Source organism: Prionailurus viverrinus, chromosome X (assembly GCF_022837055.1).
Source record: "Prionailurus viverrinus isolate Anna chromosome X, UM_Priviv_1.0, whole genome shotgun sequence".
NCBI lineage: Eukaryota > Metazoa > Chordata > Mammalia > Carnivora > Felidae > Prionailurus > Prionailurus viverrinus.
Genome location: NC_062579.1, coordinates 105283166 through 105302243, shown reverse-complemented (window position 1 = coordinate 105302243; position 19078 = coordinate 105283166). Strand labels below are relative to the sequence as shown.

Here is a 19078-nt window from a genome sequence, read left to right as displayed (position 1 = left end):
AGCTTTTACAGAGTTCATAGTCCCTAATACCGCCCCCCCGCCCCTGTTTCCCGGGTGGGGAAATGGCAGCCATAATAAACTTCTCACTGATAGAGTTTCTGGAAACATGTACTGTTTGTTATTATTTAAGAGGGGCCCGATGCGGGAATTCTGGGTGGATGGACTACAGGTTTTCTTGTGGTGAGTACCAGTTTCCAGCGTGAAAAATGCTGGGCACTTGAGGAACCGCGCTTTCCAGAATGCTGGAAGCCAGGGTACTGTCACATATGGAAGAATCCAGTCCCCGCGACAACCACCATCAGAACAGAAAGTGTCTGCATTCTCTCCGCTTCTGATTCGCATCCCGGGGAAGGCCCGCCCGCGGTGTAGTCTGCGGGGTGCCAAGTTTTCGTCCCCACCTTGTGGGCAGTGCCACAGAAACTGCGCCCGGCAGTCTATCTAGGTCCCCTCTAACTTCCCCATCTTTTCGAAGACACGGTAAAAGCCTGGGGACTAGGCAGTGATCCCCATCCAACAGAAGTGTGAAGTCGGGCAGCGTCCTGAGGGTTTTTTTGACCTTTTCCCTTACAAAACGCAGCCCCTCCCCCCACCGATGTTTGGGCTGGGAGAACTTGGCTTCTCCCCAGCGGCCGAAGGAGTCGGGGTACTCGGCGTTAACGCATCCCACCCTCAAAGCTGCATTCTTCTCTTGGTCCCTGGGGCAGTCCCTGGGATCACTGTCAACATTGCCAACGGCTGGATGCCGCAACGACGGACACCTGCGGAAACGGACGGAAATGCACACGCCCAGCCACCGCCAGAACCCCGCGGCTGCCCTCGCTGACTCATCCCGGCGGGGGGGGGGGGGGGGGGGGGGAGGAGGGTTCCCGTTCTGAAGGCCTTCAGCTCGCCGGCGACCCTGGGGCTCTGCGCGTCCCCGCCCCCGCGCCCCGCCCCCACGGCTGCAGGCGCCCCCGCCACTAGGAGGCGCGCTCGGAGTCCCCGGCTCCTCTGCAGGGAGCCGCACGCGACCGGGAAGACGCCCCGCCCGCCGCCGCCCTACCGCACCCCAGCTCCGCGACCGGGGCCTCCAGCGTCCCCGCGTCCTGGTCCTCGCTGCTCCCAACAGCCCCGCAGCCTCCTCCCACCCCGGCGGTGACCTTCTGTGATGGGCTTTTGCAGCTGGCCTCACCTCCCTGTTTCCACTGTCTGGGAGCTGTCGCGTCCCGTGGATGGGCCTGACGCACGCAGGTGGATCCATTGAAGGCAGGCCGATTTCTTGATTGGGGAGCAGAAGAGGAAGCCAGGAAGGATTGGCCACCCTTTGCCGCTTGGAAGATGTTGGGGTCCACGTGAGAAGGGGTGCGGAGGAAAGCAGGAGCTGACAGCGGCTCCTGGATGACACTCAGCAAGGCAATGGGGACCTCATCTTTACAGTCTTACACACGCCAATAGACCCCCAGACCTTCTCCGTCACCAGGGAGCTGGACATCAAAACCACAATGAGATACCACTTGACACCCACGGGGATAGCTGCTAACAGGTGTTTAACAAGGGTGAAGACATTGGGACCTTCCCACGTTGCCGGTGGGAATGCAAAATGACGCGCATCTGCCCAGAACAGCCTGGCAACTCATCACAACACTAAACATAAAGGTATCAAGTGACCCAGCAATTTCACTGATGGCATGCAAGAGAAATAGAAGCTCGTGTCCACGCAAAGACTTGTACACGAGCGAGATCCAAGCAGGAGTGGAAGGCCTGCTTTTTCCTGGCAGAGATACTTCCGGAAATTCAGAGGCTCAGGGACCCGCACTCATTGGCATGCACCCGTATATCCCTATTCCAATTTCCGATATTCCATTTTCCCCTAACATGAGCAGAAGAGACCCCGTGAAGTTGTAAATTCAGTTTGTGTTGTAATTCAGCCCCTCAAAGATTAAACTTTGGATCTGGATTCCCCAAATCTTGCGCCTGTGGCTATACCAGGTACTGGTTTCTTTCAGGCCTGTCACAGGACTTTTCAGGTCCTTCATTTGGACGTTGGTCTGAGACTGTAAGGTTCTGAGCTCAGCATTTTCTTTCCTCGAGTTCTGAGGCTCCTTTAGAAATGACAAATCTACTCCATAATACTCTTTATCTTTTGTCTTCATAATACTCCTTATTTTGATGAAAATATTCTAACATATCATACACTTAGTCACCCGGAGACTCGTCTTTTATAGGCACTTGATTATAGGTACGAAAAGTTGAAAATTTGTGTAACACTTTTGCCACTTCCTGCTGTGGACTAACAGTGCCCACTTTACCACTGGAAACAGGGTCATTAAAGCCTTCCAATCTAATTAAGGATGTATTCCAGAAAACACAGTACAAATTCAGAGAACACACTGTCAAGATTAAGTTCCTTTGGAACCACTCTCGGGACCACAACCTGTATCAGTCAACCTTCGACCCGAAAAGCAGAACTAATGGGAGCTTTTAAAGGGTGTATGTATATTACATAGACAAGTATATATACAATGAATGTAGTTGTTATGTGGAGTTGGTTCCAGCAGTCCCTTAAGGCTACTGTCTCCAGGTATGATCTTGGAGCAGGTCAGGCAGGCAAGACCGCGTGCAGGTTGACTGGCACCTTCTACGCTTTTAAAGCACCAAAAGAGGGAGATGTTGGTCGAAGTGTACGGTTGTGGTTGTGTAGGACGAAGAAGCCTAGAGATCTAATGTGCGGCATGGTGACTCTAGTTAATTCTGTGTTGAATCCTGGCAATTTGCTGAGAGAGTAGATTTCTGGTGCTCTCACCACATGTGCACACACACACACACACACACACACACACGGTAACTGTGTGAGGAGATGTTAATTAGCTTGACTGTAATAATCATTTCACCGTGTATATGTGTATCACACACTGTGTTGTAAAACGTAAACATGTACAATTTTTTATTTAAAAAAGCAGAATAAAACATAATTTTAAGATACACTAAAAGACAAGCAAAATACGAATTTTTCTTTTCATGTTTATACCAAAGGTTATATTTAGCAGTGTTACACTCTTATTGATTTGCAGATATTTTGTGTAGCAAAAGACTGACTTCGCATATATAAAAAGAATACATTTTATTGATTTTTCGCAAGTTCATTGATGCTGGAGAGATTTCTAGTTATGTCTCTCTCAGGATTTGTCATTCCTTCATAGAAAAATAAATTCTACTATTTTCTTTTAAAATTTCAAGATGAGCTCATAAGAATTTGGACTTCAAAACATCCCTCATTGTCATCAATGGTATTTGTTCATTTTTGGTTCCAAAATGGTGAACTCAGGGGCGCCTGGGTGGCTCAGTCGGTTAAGTGTCTGACTCTTGATATTGGCTCAGGTCAGGATCTCACAGTCGTGAGATTGAGCCCCGCGTCTGGCTCTGCACTGACAGTGCGGACCCTGCTTTGGATTCTGTCGCTCCCTCTCTCTGCCCCTCCCCTGCTCACCCGTATGCGTGCTCTCTCTCTCTCTCTCTCAATAAATAAATAACCTTTAAAAAATGTTGAACTTAACAGCTGGGTAATTTTAAAAGGTGGATTTCAAAATAGGCCAAAGTTGAAGATATCAGCACAGAGATTGCTGTCTTCACAAGTCTAGAAGACGGTGGTATAATGCGATTAGTAAGGGTTTGGTCATCTCCCTCGCTTAGCATTCAGCCAGCTGCAGAAGAAGTCGGGGGGATAGATGAATGGATAGATGGATAGATGGATGGATGGATAGATAGATAGATAGATAGATAGATAGATAGATTTGTTAAAGAAAATGGCCTTACACAATGTGGAAGGCAGTTAACCAGGCTCTATAAGGTTGTTGTCATCTCAACTAAGGGTAAGGAGGTAGCAAACAGGCTGGAACTCACAAACGTGATCTGGGGTGCTATGAGGACAGACTTAAGTGCATACTCATCCTTGTTGCCTCTGACCTTGATGATGATGGTGACCCATAGAAGCCAAGAGGGCCCTTTGCATGGAGCTAAACACACACACATGGCCCAGAAGATAGAGCTGCCCAAGGAGGATCCAGGGGAAAAGAGAGAAATTGCAGGGCCAGCTGCTACTTCACCCCAGTGAAGTGAATCGGCCAATCAGCAACAACGTGAGCTACAAAATGGCTGCTGCTTCCCCTCACACACCATCCCCTATCTTCACAGAAGCTGCCCGTGGCACATGCTAACCAGATGCATACCAGAAAGGGTATTGTGGGTGACGTGATTTGGCCTGGCCAAGTTGACACATTACCAGTGACACAAGTTGACACATTACAAGTGACTTTCTCCGTGACACTGAGAAAATCCTAAGCCTTCTCTAAAAGAGGGCACTAAGTCTTATATTTTCTCGCCTTGCTTATTCGTCTGCTACCTGATTCACATCCCAACTTAACATCCTGTACCTTAAATGCTGAAAAAAAGTTAATAACACACCTTGTGTTGCAAGACAAAGGGAAGGGAGGGTGTCAAAACCAAAATCATTTGGTTAATCTATATGTGGATAAATTCATATGAAAAGAAAGAAGTAAATACTCATTATTAAAGTCCTTTTTTCTGCATTTGATTACATCATTACTTCTTCCACTCTCCATTCCACATCCTCTTACCTGGTGACTGGTGATACTCCTTTTCCTGATGGGGGGTCGACCCTAACTTTGTCTCCTGAGGTTCATGGTCCCTAGTCCTGAATAAATGAGCTTGGTGTAGTTTGCATTGACCATAGTAAAGGGACACGGGAGTATGGAGAGGTGACCCCCACAGGATCACCTGCACTGCAGACCATACTTCTTACTCTACTGATGACTAAGGGTCCCTGAGTCAACCAAAGCCCAGACTTCACTAAAGGTCCAAAGACTCATGTATGAAGGGGAGGCTTCTTAGGGAAGGACCCTTCTATAGAAATTTCTATTGTTGGAAGGACCCTTGTAAGAAAAAGTTTCTATTGTTATCTTTCTCCCATTCATACCCAAAGGGGCCTGCAACCCTTTACCAGTGTGACTGTGCACTGGGGACAAGAAATTATCAGATTTATCCAAGATCACAGGACTCCAGCTCCGAAGTGGCACTAATATCCTTGACACATTAAATGTCATCCTGGTCCTTTTGAACAACATTTGGCTTACCACTGGGACTTAGCAGGAACGAATGCTTGACCAGGGGACACCGAGTTCCCAGGTCACCTGAGCTGCCCGTCCTAACCTGGGTGACCCACCAGTCACAGCAGTGGGTGTGCAGAGAAGTACCTCTTTTCCAATGCAAGTGGCTGTACAAGATCAACTCAAGCAGGTCCTGAAGCCACAAGGGCTTTGCACGACGAAGTGGGCCCAAAACCCATGGCTCTGACTCCTGCTACCTTAACATCTTTCTCTTGGAAAGAAGAGAAGAATTTGAAGATGTTCCCCGTGACCTTTGCCCTCTGGTGTTCCCCCATCGTCATATTGGTGTCCTCCCATCTGACCTTTAGAGTGGGATTCCTGGGAGTGCCAGAGCCCCCCTCCTGAGCCTTTTCTGCAGTTTCCTCCAGCTGGTAGCATTGCAGGCAGCCGAGGTAGTTAGCAAGCTCGAGAAGAATCTGATGTGTCATTGCTCACTTGGAGATGGACAGAGCCCCTGAAAAGGGCCTGACAGTGGCCTCTAGAGGTGACACTGAGCCCTAGCTAACAGCCTGTGAGAAATGCAGGACCGCTCTCACGGGACAAAGGACTTGACTTCGGCCAACAATCCCAGTGGATTTGGAAGCTCATTCCATCCCGGATCTTCCAGATGAGAACCCAGCGCAGCTAAAATACTGACTTCGGCCTTTCAAGCCCCAAAGGAGAGAACCGAGTCAAAACTATCCAGACTTCAAGCTACAGAACTGTGGGAGAAGAAATAACAAACACTGTTTCAATCCACCGAGTTTGGTATACCTTTTGAAGTCACTAAACTGGGGGCAAATTGCGACACAAAATAAAAAAAGTAATACCCGCTCCGAAAGGGGATTCACATATGCCCATGTGGATTTCACACAAACCAGTTGGCTGGAGAAGCGATGCATGAGGCCTGGATCGGGGAGTTCTTCCTAACAGGCAGGCACTGCCCATTCTAGTTTCTTCCAAAACAAGAAGACAAACAGTGTAAGTAATTTACAACCGGATACACTGGATTTAGACTTGTTCAAAATGTAACATACACGAAGAGGCGCGGGGGGGGGGGGGGGGGGGGTTGGGGGGGGGGGGTTAGTAGAATGAGATCCTGTGAAAATCCACTCCAGCATGAACGCAATAGGAACACAGGCATCGTATCTAAATGAACTGGCTCACAACTGTGCAAAGTCACCCAAGGCTTGCCAGGCCAGAAGAGCGTTTACTCCTGAAACCTGGCTACATCCCAGTAGGAACAGCGAGCCTTGGGCTGTGGTAACGGCACGATTCCCACCGCCCCCTCCCCAGCTCCACGGTGGCCTTGAAACCCATGACCTCACATCCAGGGTAGCTCTGAACGCCAGCAAGCTGTCCGCCACTGGAGGGGACGGAACTGGTTGCAGCTCCCCAGCAATCTCTATTCCTAGACAATTGTCACTGTTTGACGTGCCTGGTAGTCACCCTGAAAAGCACCACTTCTGGGGCTTATCCGTAATTGAACAGTCGGAGACCCCCTGTGTGCACAGCGTATTTACTACCTGAAGGTGCAAGGTAGGAATGCCTGTAGGGAGCGTTGAATAGAAGGGATGATGGTGGGCAGTCTCATCTTGCTTTGATTTTAGTTGGAACACTTCTAATGTTTTTCCCCCGGGGAGAATGTGCAATGTCGATTTCTGCTAGACGCCTGTCTTAACAAATGCTTTTAATTTTTCCTCATGAATATTTGTTCATTTGTATCATAAGCATTCCTCCTTTCCTGTGAATATAGTATGCTGGTTTTTTATTTTTTCCGTCTCAGCTTCCTACTCACCCTTTTTTCCTGAAATGTGAAAAATGTTCTGGTTCCTTTAAAAGTTCTCCTGTGGCGTCAGTGACCGAGGTCTGTCTGTAGGGGGCGCCTGACACATGCTGCGGGGGGCGTGGGGGGTGGAAAGACGAGCTTGGTGGCGCTGGGGGGCTGGCACAGCAGGCTCCTGGGGACCCGAGGCTTCTCCAGCACCAGGCTCTGCGCCGAGGAGCTGCAGGCCCGCTGCGGGGCAGCGGGCCTGCAGCATCCGGGGTCTGCAGCTTGGCTTACACCCCCCCGGGAAAGTAATAATGTATCAGTCCTCCTGCCACACACGTGCCTGTGCACACCGCTCCCAGAACCCTTAGAGGGCGCATTTCCAGCGACTCCCAGAGGGCACATTTCTAGAAAGTTCCACGTGAGAGGCACCACAGCCTCACTGCCAGTTTGCAGGTTACTGCCAGGCTCCGGGAACAAGGTCAGGATTTTAACACTCGGAGCGCGGATTCTTTTCCCTGGGCGCTCTCCCTGAACTCGGGAGGCGTGTCTCCCTTAGGTGCGGTATCTTGCTGGGTGATCGACCTCAGCTCCGTGGAAACCGTTCCTTGGCTTCTGGTCTCAGCCCGGGGGTGGGCGGCGTTTCCCTGGGCAGCGGGTGTCGGCCATTTTGGTGGTCAGAGAGACAGAGTTCCGCGAGGGGCTTTCCTCGTGGAACCGTCTCAGTGCTGGGGAGGGGACTCTTGTCCGGGGGCTTATGTCAGTCGAGAGTGGGGGTGGGGGTGTTTCCTGGCAGTGCACCCGAGCCGTGCGAGGGCAGCGTTTCCTCGGGCGCGTGGCCTCAGCCCCCAGATTCCTGCCCACGAGGGCCACTGCCTCAGCCTGTGGGAGCCTCTCCTCGGGGCTTGGCTCAGCCTGAGGGGGCACTTTGCCCTGGGTGCTCTGTCTCAGCCACGGTGGCGGTGGGCTCTGCTCGCGTCGGGCTGGTCCCCGGGCGGGGGGCACGCTCAGTGCTGGGGAGGCTTTCATGGGTGCTGTGTCACAGCCAGTGGGGGTGCTGTTCCTCGGGTGTTTGAGACTGGAGTGAAAGTCGCCCTCGGGGGCTCTGTGTGAGCCGTCGGGGAGACAGCTTGACGTTGGGTCCCTTCTCGGCGCTGGCGGCTCGGGCTCTTTCTTGGGGCTCCCTCTGCCGCCCTCTGGGGAGCTGAGACTGTTGTTGGAAAGGTCCGTCTGTGCACAGAAGGGGGATTCCGCCTTGAGTGCTCCGCCTCAGCCCTGGCTGAGGAGGTGTCCCTTCTGCAGTGGGGCGACTAGGCCCCGGCTGCTGTCTCAGCCGTGGCTGCGGAGCAGTGTGGGGCTCTGTCTCAGCCTTTGGGGGGAGGTCTTCGTTGGGTGCGCAAAGGCACTTTGGGGGGGGGGTGCTGTTACTTGGATGCTGTGTCTCAGTTGTGGGCTGAGGTACTTTTCTTTGATTCATTATTTATCTTTTTTCTTTTAGCTACGACATTTTATTCTGATTTTAAAAATAAAACTTGTTCCTATTGGGGAAAAGATGAAATGTTATAGATACAAAGAGAAAACAGGAAAGCATGAACATATTTTTTATCTTCCCTTTCAGCAGTTTTTTTTTATGTGCAGATACGTTTTAACCCAAATCGAGATCGTGCTGCACATCTCAGAACCTGTTGTGTCCTATAAGCTTATATCACCAGCAGTTTCTCTAGTTGGTCAATGTTAGTGTCAAACCTGTGCTTTAATGGTTGCAAAGTACTTGTGGCAAGATAAAGATATTTCACTGCTTCTGTAGTGTTAAGCTTTCAATATATGTGTAATTTTCCACTTTTTAAATTTCATTTATAATATAATACTTATAGACAATATTTTATAAAATTCACCTCTATAATTTAGCAGAAACAGTATTGCAGGGGACGAAGTCATGAAACATGAACCTTCAAAAAAATGGCAGCAGTTAGGAAACTTTACACGAAGGCACATTTTCTTGTCACTTTGGCCATAATTACTCCCGTTAGTACTTAATTTTAACATTATATGGAATGTAGTGCTTTCTTGACTTACTTTTAACTTTTTTCCTTATTTTTTTGTATTTTTATTTCATTTCAAACATTTTGAACAGGCACTGGTTCATTCTAGCAAAAAAAAGAATTATTTTTTTATTTTTATTTAAAAAATGTTTATTTTTGAGAGAGAGAGATGGAGAGCGAGTGGGGGAGGGGCAGAGAGAGAGGGAGATAGAAAATCTCAAGCAGGCTCTGCACTGTCAGCACAGAACCCGACGTGGGGCTCGAACTCACAAACTGTGACATCATGACTGAGCCGAAATCAAGAGTTGGACACTTAACCAACTGAGCCACGCAGGTGCCCCGAAAACAAAAACTTTTTATTTTATTTATTTATTTATTTGTTTTTTAAACAAACACTTTTTAAAAAGAATACTGAGAGGGGGCGCCTGGATGGCTCAGTTGTTTAAGCGTCTGACTCTTGGTTTCAGCTCAGGTCACAATCTCACAGTTCATCAGTTCTAGCCCCACATCAGGCTCCACACTGATTGGGATTCTCTCTGTCTCTGTCTCTCTCTGACTCTCCTGTGCACTCTCTCTCATAATAAATAAATAAACTTCAAAAAATAATTAAAAAAGAATACAGGGTAGCTTTCAACAAACTAGGGGGAAAGTATGTACAATGAATATGAAAGATATGGGGCATGTGGTCTTAATATATAAAAACCTAACAGAGAAGAACAAATGTAATAGTTGGGGAAGTTAAGGGCATTTAAAGAAAAAGCAATTCACTAAAGAAGAAGCAACAATCACCAACGGGTGTATGGGGACATGTTTTTATTCACTAGCAAAGCTGATGTCCGTTGTTTTTGTCTATTGTGTCCTTTTGGGGAACCACGCGTCCTCTCCCTCACAGGGTCGTACCAGAACTGTGCCCCTCCTAACACAAACTAGGGCAGCCCACACTCTTTGCAGACAAAACTCAAGGCTGAGTTGTTCAAACAGCAACATCTTAAAAAAACTCTTCATCAGTTCATGCTTCCTGTATCTCCAGAATTACCCTGTTTCAACTGACACCAGGTTGCTCAGTTGTATTTTCCTTGATTTATCTCAGCCTTGAAAGTTCTGTCTAACCTTTCAGCTGTGGCCTTGGGAATCTGGGTGGGAGTCTGGGTCCAGCAATGGATAAGAGTTCTAGATGCACCGCGTTATAAACACTCTACAGACATTTGGGAATCTAGGCCACTCTGGGGGCTGTACAGGGACCTCTCATGATGTTTAAACTGCATTTCTCTGCTGATTAATGAAGTTGAGCGCCTTTTAGATATGGATTGACCGTTTGGGTATGTCTCTATTAAGTGCCTCTTTGGGTCATTTGCTTATATTTTACTGGGATGTTTGTAAACTTTTTAAGTTTATTTATTTATTTTGAGAGAGAGGGAGAGACAGAATCCCAAGCAGGCTCCACGCTATCAGTGAGGATCCCAATGTGGGGCTTGAACTCACAAACCATGATATCATGACCTGAGCTGAGATCAAGAGTCGAACGCTTAACTGACGGAGCCACCAGGGGCACCTGGAATGTTTGTAAGTTTTAAACTGATATAGTTCTACGTAGATACATTCTGGATTCCAGCAATTTTTGGAGAGAGAAGTGTATATATATATATCTCCAGTTATACATACATGTTTATATATTTAAATACACAAAACTTACATATTATTTATATTTACTATCTATACATTATAAACATATATGAATATATGAATATTTTATATATAAATGTTTGTCCAACTATGTATATATACAATTTTGAGTCTCTCCTACCGATCTGTTTTGCTTTTACTCTCTCTTAAAAGCATCTTTTTGATGAACAGAAGTTTTAAATTTAATTCTATCCAATTAAACAATCTATTACTTTTAGTCCGTGCTTCTTTTCTCTTTGTTAAAAAAATCTCTGCTTACCCTAAAGCCATGAAGATAATATCCTAAGTTTTCTACTAGATCCCCTATTCATCTCTAATCAAGTTTTATGGAACGAAATGGGGTAAGAATAAAGGTTCATTTTCTCCCCCTGTACCTATCATGTGGATTTATCAAAGACAGTATCCTTTCCACAATGATTTGAAGGGACTCTTGTGTGACGGATCTAGCTGTTTTGTATTTCCAGGTTTGTTTCTAGGTCCTCTGCCCTTCCACTGGTGTGTTCGCCCAAACTTACTTCATGACCACACTGTTTGTTTGTTTTTTTTTTTTAATATTTATCTTTACGAGAGAGAGAAAAAGAACGAGCAGGGGAGGGGCGGAGAGAGGGGGACAGAGGATCCAAAACAGGCTCCCTGCTGACAGCAGAGAGCCCGATGCAGGGCTCAAACCCATGAACTGGGAGATCATGACCGGAGCCGAAGTTGGGTGCTTAACCGACTGAGCCATCCAGGCACCCTGACCACACTGTTTTAATGACAGCATTTTTATAGTGAATCTTCATATCTGGTAGGGTGTGTCTTCCAACTTTGTTCTTTTTCCTCAAGACTGTCTTGTGTATTCTGAGTCCTTAGGTATCCATAGACTTTTTTACTATCTGCTTGTTAATTTTTCAAAAAAAAAAAAAAAAAACAAAAAACCAACCCACTAACATGGTGGGATTTTAAACAGGATTGGTAGAGATCACCTGGGGGAGATTTGATCATAATGAGTCTTACCAACAAGAATTTCAATCTATGCAAAAAGTATTTCTCCTCATTTCCTGGAGTCTTTAATTTCTCAGTGATGTTTTGTTCATTTCATGTCATGCTTTAGCACATCTCTCATTAGCTTCAGATATTTGATGTATTTGATACTATTTTCAGTGGCATTTAAAATGTTCTTTTCTGATTATTTGTTGCAGAAATAGAAAAAGTGGTTTTTATTATATCTTATAACTTGACTAAATTCACTTATTAACTCTAACGATTTGTATTCTTTTGCCTATTCTATATAGAGAACAATTTCATCTGTGAATAATGACAGTTTTACTTCTTCCTTTCCAAACTTTATAACTATTATATTTTCCGGGTGCTACTGCACTTTTTAGGACCTTCTGGAAATTATTGAGCGGACAGTGGACATCCTTGCCTTTCTTCCAAACTCGGGAAAAACTGTTTTGATATTTCACTATTAAGTATGGCATTTATTATAGCTTTCTCTTGTACATGGGCTTTATGAGATGAAGGAAGTCACCCTGTATTCTAAGTTGCTAATTGTTTTTGTCATGAATAGGTGTTGAAATTTAATCCATTTATATAACTTACATGGTTTTTTCCTTTTTTTGTTTGCTTGTTAATGCGACACATCGCGTTGATTTTCAAATTTCAAAACAATATTGCCTTTCTGCAATAACCCCCCCTCCTAAGACAGGACGTGCATCCTTCAGGATACTATTATATTTTATTTGCTAAACTTTTGTTTAGGATTTTTGTGTCTAAGTTCAGGAGAGATCTTGGCCTTTAGGTTTTCTTTTTCCTTCCATTGTCTTGTCCGCTGTTGTGAACAGGTTTGTAGTGGCCTCCTAAAAAGAGAACAGAAAAAAGGAACTATTTACCCTAACAGGTTGACACAGATTGGTTTGTACTTCTTCAAAGAGGTAATCAGATTTGCATCCACGTTTGGCTGATGAGAGTTGCTCATTCCCTAAGCACTGTGATTAAGTATGATTATAACATGTTTGGCTTTGTATAGTCTTCTATGTTAGCTTCCTCCGTTTGCCCCCTAGACTGGATGGAAATGAGGCTGGGTTTCTTGAGAACAGGGTGTTTGTGAGGGCCTGGTAAACCTTGGCCTCCGAGAAAACTCACAATGATGCAGATGCATGTTGTATACACGTATGTACAAGGCGGTTTTACAATGGTTGCATGTTTGTCGTTGATGGACTGTGTTTCTTGATATTTCTCAGGAAATGATGACAGATAAAGCAGAGGAGTCTACTGTTGGGCCCGAGAAGCAAATGAAATGTCATAGAGAACTCATGACTTCTCTGTGTAAGAGTAGGCTGACCAGGGGGCTGCTGTCAGTGATGCCGGAAGAAGAGGGGGCATTCCAGGCCAGGGGCTCAGCCGTGTCTTTGGAAGATGGTGAGGATGCCTGTGCCCCGCTCCCTGACCTGCCCCAGTGCAGCCTGGCCTCTGGCTCCTCCCTGCCAGGGAGCAGTTCGCTCAAGGTCACCGGCTTTGGGCCACACTGGGCACAGGTGTTCCCACTCTCCTACTTGGAAACCTTCCCGGATTCCCAAGCTCCCCACTCTACTGGTTTCCTTCTCTTTTTTGGTGACCGCTTTCCTTCTTTTTCTTAAAAATTGTTAATGTTTATTTTTCAGAGAGAGAGACAGATTGTGAGCAGGGGAGGGCAGAGAGAGAGAGGGACACACAGAATCCAAACTAGGTTCCAGACTCTGACCTGTCTGCACAGACCCCAATGGGGGGCTTGAACCCACAAACCATGAGATCATGACCCGAGCCAAAGTCGGACGCTTAACCGACTGAGCCACCCAGGTGCCCTGGGAACCCCTTTTCATTCTTATCTTCTGCTTTTCCTTTATTTTTCTCCCTATAAATATTGTAAAAATTCCTGAATCCAGCCATTTCTGTCTGTGCTCCTAATTCTCTCTGACATGATCTTTCACCAAGATATTACAGTAGCTTCTTATATGGTCTATCATTCTTTTTAAAAAGTTTATGTATTTATTTTTAGGAGAGAGAGAGAGAAGGGAAGAGGCAGAGAGAGAGGGAGAGAAAGAATCCCAAGCAGGCTCCATGCTGTCAGCACAGAGCCCTACGCAGGGCTTGATCCTGTGAACCATGAGACCATGACCTGAGCCGAAACCAAGAGTCGGACACTTAAACCAGCTGAGCCACCCAGGCGCCCCTGATCTATCATTGTAGCTCTGATCTGACTCATACTGTCTGCCTCTGCAGCCCGACTGACCATGTGCACACAGAAATCCGACCCTGCCACGTCCATCCCGAAACCCGCCACCAACTCCCCCGAGCATTCAGAATAGAATCGGAGCTCCCGACGCTGGTCTACACGCTCTGCAGGACCCGGGCCTGCCCTCCTCTCCTGCACGCGTCCTCTGGGTGTCCTCCTTGCTCTCTCTGCCTCTGTCCTTTGCTCCACGGCCCCGGCTCGTCCCCTCCTAGGGGCCCTGCACTGGCCCTCAGGGCAGCCAGAAGTCCTCCACACGTGCACAGGCCGCCCTGTCTCCTGTTCCAGACTCTGCCCAGGGGTCACCTCCTCAGAGGACCCTGCCCGACCCCGGGGCCAAGGAGACTCCCCTTCCTGCTCTCTGTCACATCCCCGATGTCTTCCTTCCCAACGCACATTCACACTGTGTTGTTTCCTTTGTCCATTTTACGTGTATTACCTGACCTCCCCATGAGAATATGTCAGGTCTGAGATATTCCTCTGGCCTATATTTCTGCTATGAAATACAAAATTTAAGAAACCGTGGAGTACATGAATGTCTCTGTGGGGTTGTTCAAACACCCCTGTACCTAACTGCAGCTCAATCTCTAAATTTAGCTTCTACACGCTCCTGTCAGTCACAATATCCACGGGGAGGTGAGGGAAGGTGGTCGACCCACACTGATGGCTTCTTGTCAAACTCCGTTCCCCCAGAGCCTATGAATATGGCAGGAGATGGTATTCCACGCCAACCAGTTGGATTCTCTGTCTCATGACTTAACCCGTCTCAGCAAAGGTGGGCTGAGTCACAAACCTGGTAGCAATTCACTGGCGGGATGAATCATTCCCAGCTGTCTCTCTACAGATGACCCCAAGGTCGCCAGGAAGTCTGTGCTGTTCGGAATGATGCCGGATACGTTGTCATTCAATCCAGAGGCGATGAATAGTGATGTAAAACATCAAATCATGAAAGAAATTCGACAGTTTGGACGAAGTAAGTAGTGTCAAAACTTGTATCCAGACAAACCAACAAAAACCCATGGGAGGCCCCTCTCATTTCACGACTTGGAATAAATCCGGCTTGCCTCTTGAGGTTGATCTGTTTCCAGAATGGGGTTTTCCCGTAATTTAGGATAGCTCATTTTTATTCTGACTGAAATGTCCCAGTAGACTTCTTTTTTTGTTCTTTTTCAGTTCTTAGTTGGTTATCGTTTACCACAATTCCACAGGTAGGTATGTTCAGGTGTCCGGATGTAGGCATGTAAAGCTTGTTACACGTACTATGTAACATTCTAGCCCTTGAATGACTCTACTGGGGCAGCAGATGCACCAAGATTGAGTTCTACCTTCTCTTTGTATTTTAGACATATTGACGGGATTTTTTTTTTTCTAAATGTCTTCAGAATATGAAAAAATCTTCAAATTGCTTGAAGGAATTCAAGGACCTCCAAAAGTGAGGAGACAGTTTGTTGAATTTGCCATCAAGGAAGCAGCAAGGTGGGTATAGAGAGAAACTCCAGTACGTCTCACACTGGGGCCCAGGGCGGTGTTGGGGGAGGGGTGGGGATGGGACTGCCTGGCGTTTCTCAAACCCTGGTCCTCACTCAGAATTCGTGCTGTCTCTGCAGCTATTTAGATCGATATTATCTAAGTCTCACTCATACTTCCAAGCTCCAGGAGACTTCTGTTCACACAGAGTTTCAGGTGGGCATTGACCCTGAATGACACTCTTTGTATTTGCTGGATTTTCCCTACCACCAGGGTCCATTTTCTATTCCCATGTAGATCGAACCACATCATAGGGATTTTTTGGGGGGGTGTCTTTTGGTTAATGACGTGTCTCTTCATTTTCAGATTTAAAAGACGAGACTTAATTAAGCACCTTGAGAAGATACTCGACAAAATAGAATCTGACAAATTTCTCAGCAAAGATAAGCATAGCCCAAACCTATAACCCTGTTATCTCAACAATCAAAAAATAAGAAGCAGATTGCTGTCTTCTAGAACGGAATGGGATATTGCCGAAGCCTCCTAGCATGTGTTAGTTAAGAGAATTGCCTTCCGGAGGCTAAGAAAAAGTTGTTGTAGTTTTAAAAATTTTATTAATTGTTGTTAATAAAAGCTGGGCTTTTGCCCTACGAGTTCATTTGAAAGGGTAACTTGTGTTTGTTTGTGTTCCCACCTGAGGTGGGAGTTACTATTAAGTCATCAGACTATGGAACAGTCCTAGTTTCTGCAGGTCACGTGGTCATAACTGGTGTCTATTACAGTGTCTGCTCCCTGTCCATTTCTTTGGAGATGTCCATTTCTTTGCCCTGAGACTGCACCTCACCTAGTCATGGTGCTTGGCCTGGGGGTCAGGTGACTTAATCCTTCTGTACTGAAGGATCTGGACCATTAGATGTCCTGCCTGATTTGGGTGGTTGTAACTTTCCACATACTCTAACCACAAAACATGGGCATCTTAGGAAGTGTTCTAGACCTTCCCCACATCCTTATCCTTAGCCACTGCTTAGCAGGGAACTCCATATCCTTGATAAGTTCCACCACCTCGGCCAGTTCAGAAACCCCCTTTGAGTATCTGTTGACTGAGACAGATGAGCAATCCCAAGTAGTTAACTGGCAGTCTCAACTCCCATTTCAATGAGTCATTGCTGGGTCACCTGTTGATAAAATTTCCCCATTTGGAACAAAAACCTTTGGTCTGGCAGAGCTTCAAGATGTGGGGATGGGAAGCCAAATTTTGCTACTGGATACATCGTAGGAGTAAGTGGGAGGAGGTCCCCACATTGCCAGTTCTTCACTGCCGAAGACACAAATGTGGTTATGGGAGAAACGCCATCACATACCAGACGCTAAGATAGAACATTGCCGCCTCCCAGAGTCGCCTCAGTTCCAGAAGGAATTGACGTCAAGCTGGAACACTGAGACTCCAAGAGTCGTTCCGTTATTTATTGAGCCAGCCAATTCAAGATGATAGTGAACATACGACCGGTGAAATCCATTAGCACGACCCCATTGCTGTACTTTATTTCCTGTAAAGTGATTTTCATTCTTAGACATGATACAGTGTAGAATACCATGATGGTGGATATGACATTTTTAAGTGTTTATTTTTGAGAGAGAGAGTGAGAGAGAAATGGAGAGAGTGAACATGCATGAGCAGGGGAGGGGCAGAGAGAGAGAGGGGGCAGGAGAGAGAGAGAGAGAGAGAGAGAGAGCACACGCGTGAGCAGGGGAGGGGCAGAGGGGAGGCAGAAGATCCAAAGCAGGTTCCATGCAGATAGCAGCAAGGCGGAAGCGGGGCTCAAACTCACGAACCATGACATCATGACCTGAGCTGAAGTCTGATGCTTAACTGACTGAGCCCCACCCTTGGATATGACATTTTTAAGACTACAAATGCTGGTTTTCTATGAGAACTCTGAGTGGGAAGAAAATCCATATCCAGAATAACTATCTGGGTAAGAGCAAAGCACTGCTTCAGTTATGAAATTAGACCCAAGGAGTCACCTTGTCACCTTGAAGCTGACCTACCACTCTCAGAAACAGTATCATATTGGCCGCTTATTGTTGGTGTGCTGCCAGCAGATCACACGGTCTGCAGTGGCTCTAGTGAGATGGGTCATGGTTAAGTGGAAGTTAATTTTGTTGAGCCCGTGAGTAACCATCATAGCCACTGTGACCATCATGTTCCATTACCACTCTGAAGAAGGTGTAGGAGTGGTCCCGGGAACCTAGAGTGGCCTCAGCTAGGAGACAGCAAGGAGATAGGGCCCTCAGTCCTACATCCTTATTAAACTAGACCTGGATGAGCTGGGAAGCAATTTCTTTCTCCAAGTCTTTAATGAGCCCGCATGGTCAACGCCTTGACTTCAAATTTACGAGACCCTAAGCAGAGAAACCAATGGAGCCTGCCTTGGCTGCTGACCTACAGAACTGTTTGCTAAAATACTTGCATTGTTTTGAGCTGTTAATTCGGGGTAACTTGTTATACAACAGTAGAAAATCAATTTGATGGTGCATGGCTATTGTGAAGTAATAACTGAAAATCGAGCACAGTGTTATTTCTTTTCTAGTCCTCTGGTCACGGGGAACTCCCTGTGAAGCCGTAGGTGTAAGAGCACAGAACTTTCTCTTTTTTCTGGGGGTTCCATTCCAAAGTAGCAGGTTTTCGGATCACTTGTCCGTGGATCATCGTGCCGTACCACGATGTGTTATATGTTACCACCAGCATCTCAACAGGCCACCTCATTGCTGAGTTCCTCTTTGGTGGTGAGGCAAGATGTAGGAACTTTCTGTTCACCTATGAGCACTATCTTGACATTTCCCAGACTACTAGATCACTAAAAATTTCACTAATTGGGAAGGCGCCTGATTTTGTGTGGGAATTATTTACCAAATTATTTTACATGTTCTGTCATTCAAGTGCGTTGCCAATGTGGCCATATTAGTTTCAACTTCTTTATCAACCAGAATAATGTCATCAATGGAAAGAAACAATATCTTGCGTGCAGTAGGGGAAAGGTAATCAAAATCCTGAAAGAATAATTTATGGAATCAAAGTCCCTAAGGAATAATTAAAAAAAATTTTTTTTATTGTTTATTATTTTTGAGAGAGAGAGAGACAAAGCAGGGAAGGGGCAGAGAGAGAGGGAGACACAGAATCGGAAGCAGGCTCCAGGCTCCGAGCCATCAGCCCAGAGCCTGATGCGGGGCTCGAACTCACGGACCGCGAGATCATGACCTGAGCTGTAGTCGGCCAACCAACCGCCTGAGCCACCCAAGCGCCCGTCCTTAAGGAATAATTTATGACATAAGCTCATCTCTGATATAGACATGTCAGGCTGATATAGCCTGAAGGAGAAAGTGAAGGTGCATTGCTGCCTTTTCCAACTCAAGGCAAACTCCTTCTGGTGATATTCATTGAAGAAGGAAAAAAGCATTTACCCAACCAATACTGTATACCAAGTGCCTGGGGATGTGTTGATTGCTAAAACAACAAACCCACGTGTAGAACAGCAGCTTTAATTGGAATAGCCATCATTAGGCTGATGATAATAATCTCTCTTTCTCTAAGATCCATCTTTTCTGCATAAGGCAAGTATGGAAGTTGGAAGGGACGTCCTAAGAATCACAACTCTGCATCTTTCTAATTCTAATGGTGGCGAAATCACTCCACTCCCTATAGGAATATGATATTGCTTTG

The 19078-nt window shown here is 46.3% G+C and overlaps 1 protein-coding gene across 1 annotated transcript; it reads left to right on the top strand.

The window, feature by feature from the left end:
* The first annotated feature begins 7338 nt into the window (after nt 1-7338).
* On the top strand, nt 7339-16022 carry LOC125157693 (integrator complex subunit 6-like). The gene is made up of 5 exons (XM_047844626.1): nt 7339-7393; nt 12863-13040; nt 14735-14863; nt 15273-15366; nt 15724-16022. Exons 2-5 carry the CDS (start codon nt 12866-12868, stop codon nt 15821-15823), a joined length of 498 nt encoding a protein of 165 aa, XP_047700582.1. The 5' UTR covers nt 7339-7393; nt 12863-12865; the 3' UTR covers nt 15824-16022.
* The last annotated feature ends 3056 nt before the right edge of the window (nt 16023-19078 follow it).

Bases quoted from the DNA above. Each gene is read 5' to 3' on its own strand.
- LOC125157693 (XM_047844626.1), top strand. From the start codon at position 12,866: ATGATGACAGATAAAGCAGAGGAGTCTACTGTTGGGCCCGAGAAGCAA. The intron at 14,864-15,272 runs GTAAGTAGTGTC...AAATGTCTTCAG, and splicing joins AATTCGACAGTTTGGACGAA to AATATGAAAAAATCTTCAAA. The intron at 15,367-15,723 runs GTGGGTATAGAG...CTTCATTTTCAG, and splicing joins GCCATCAAGGAAGCAGCAAG to ATTTAAAAGACGAGACTTAA.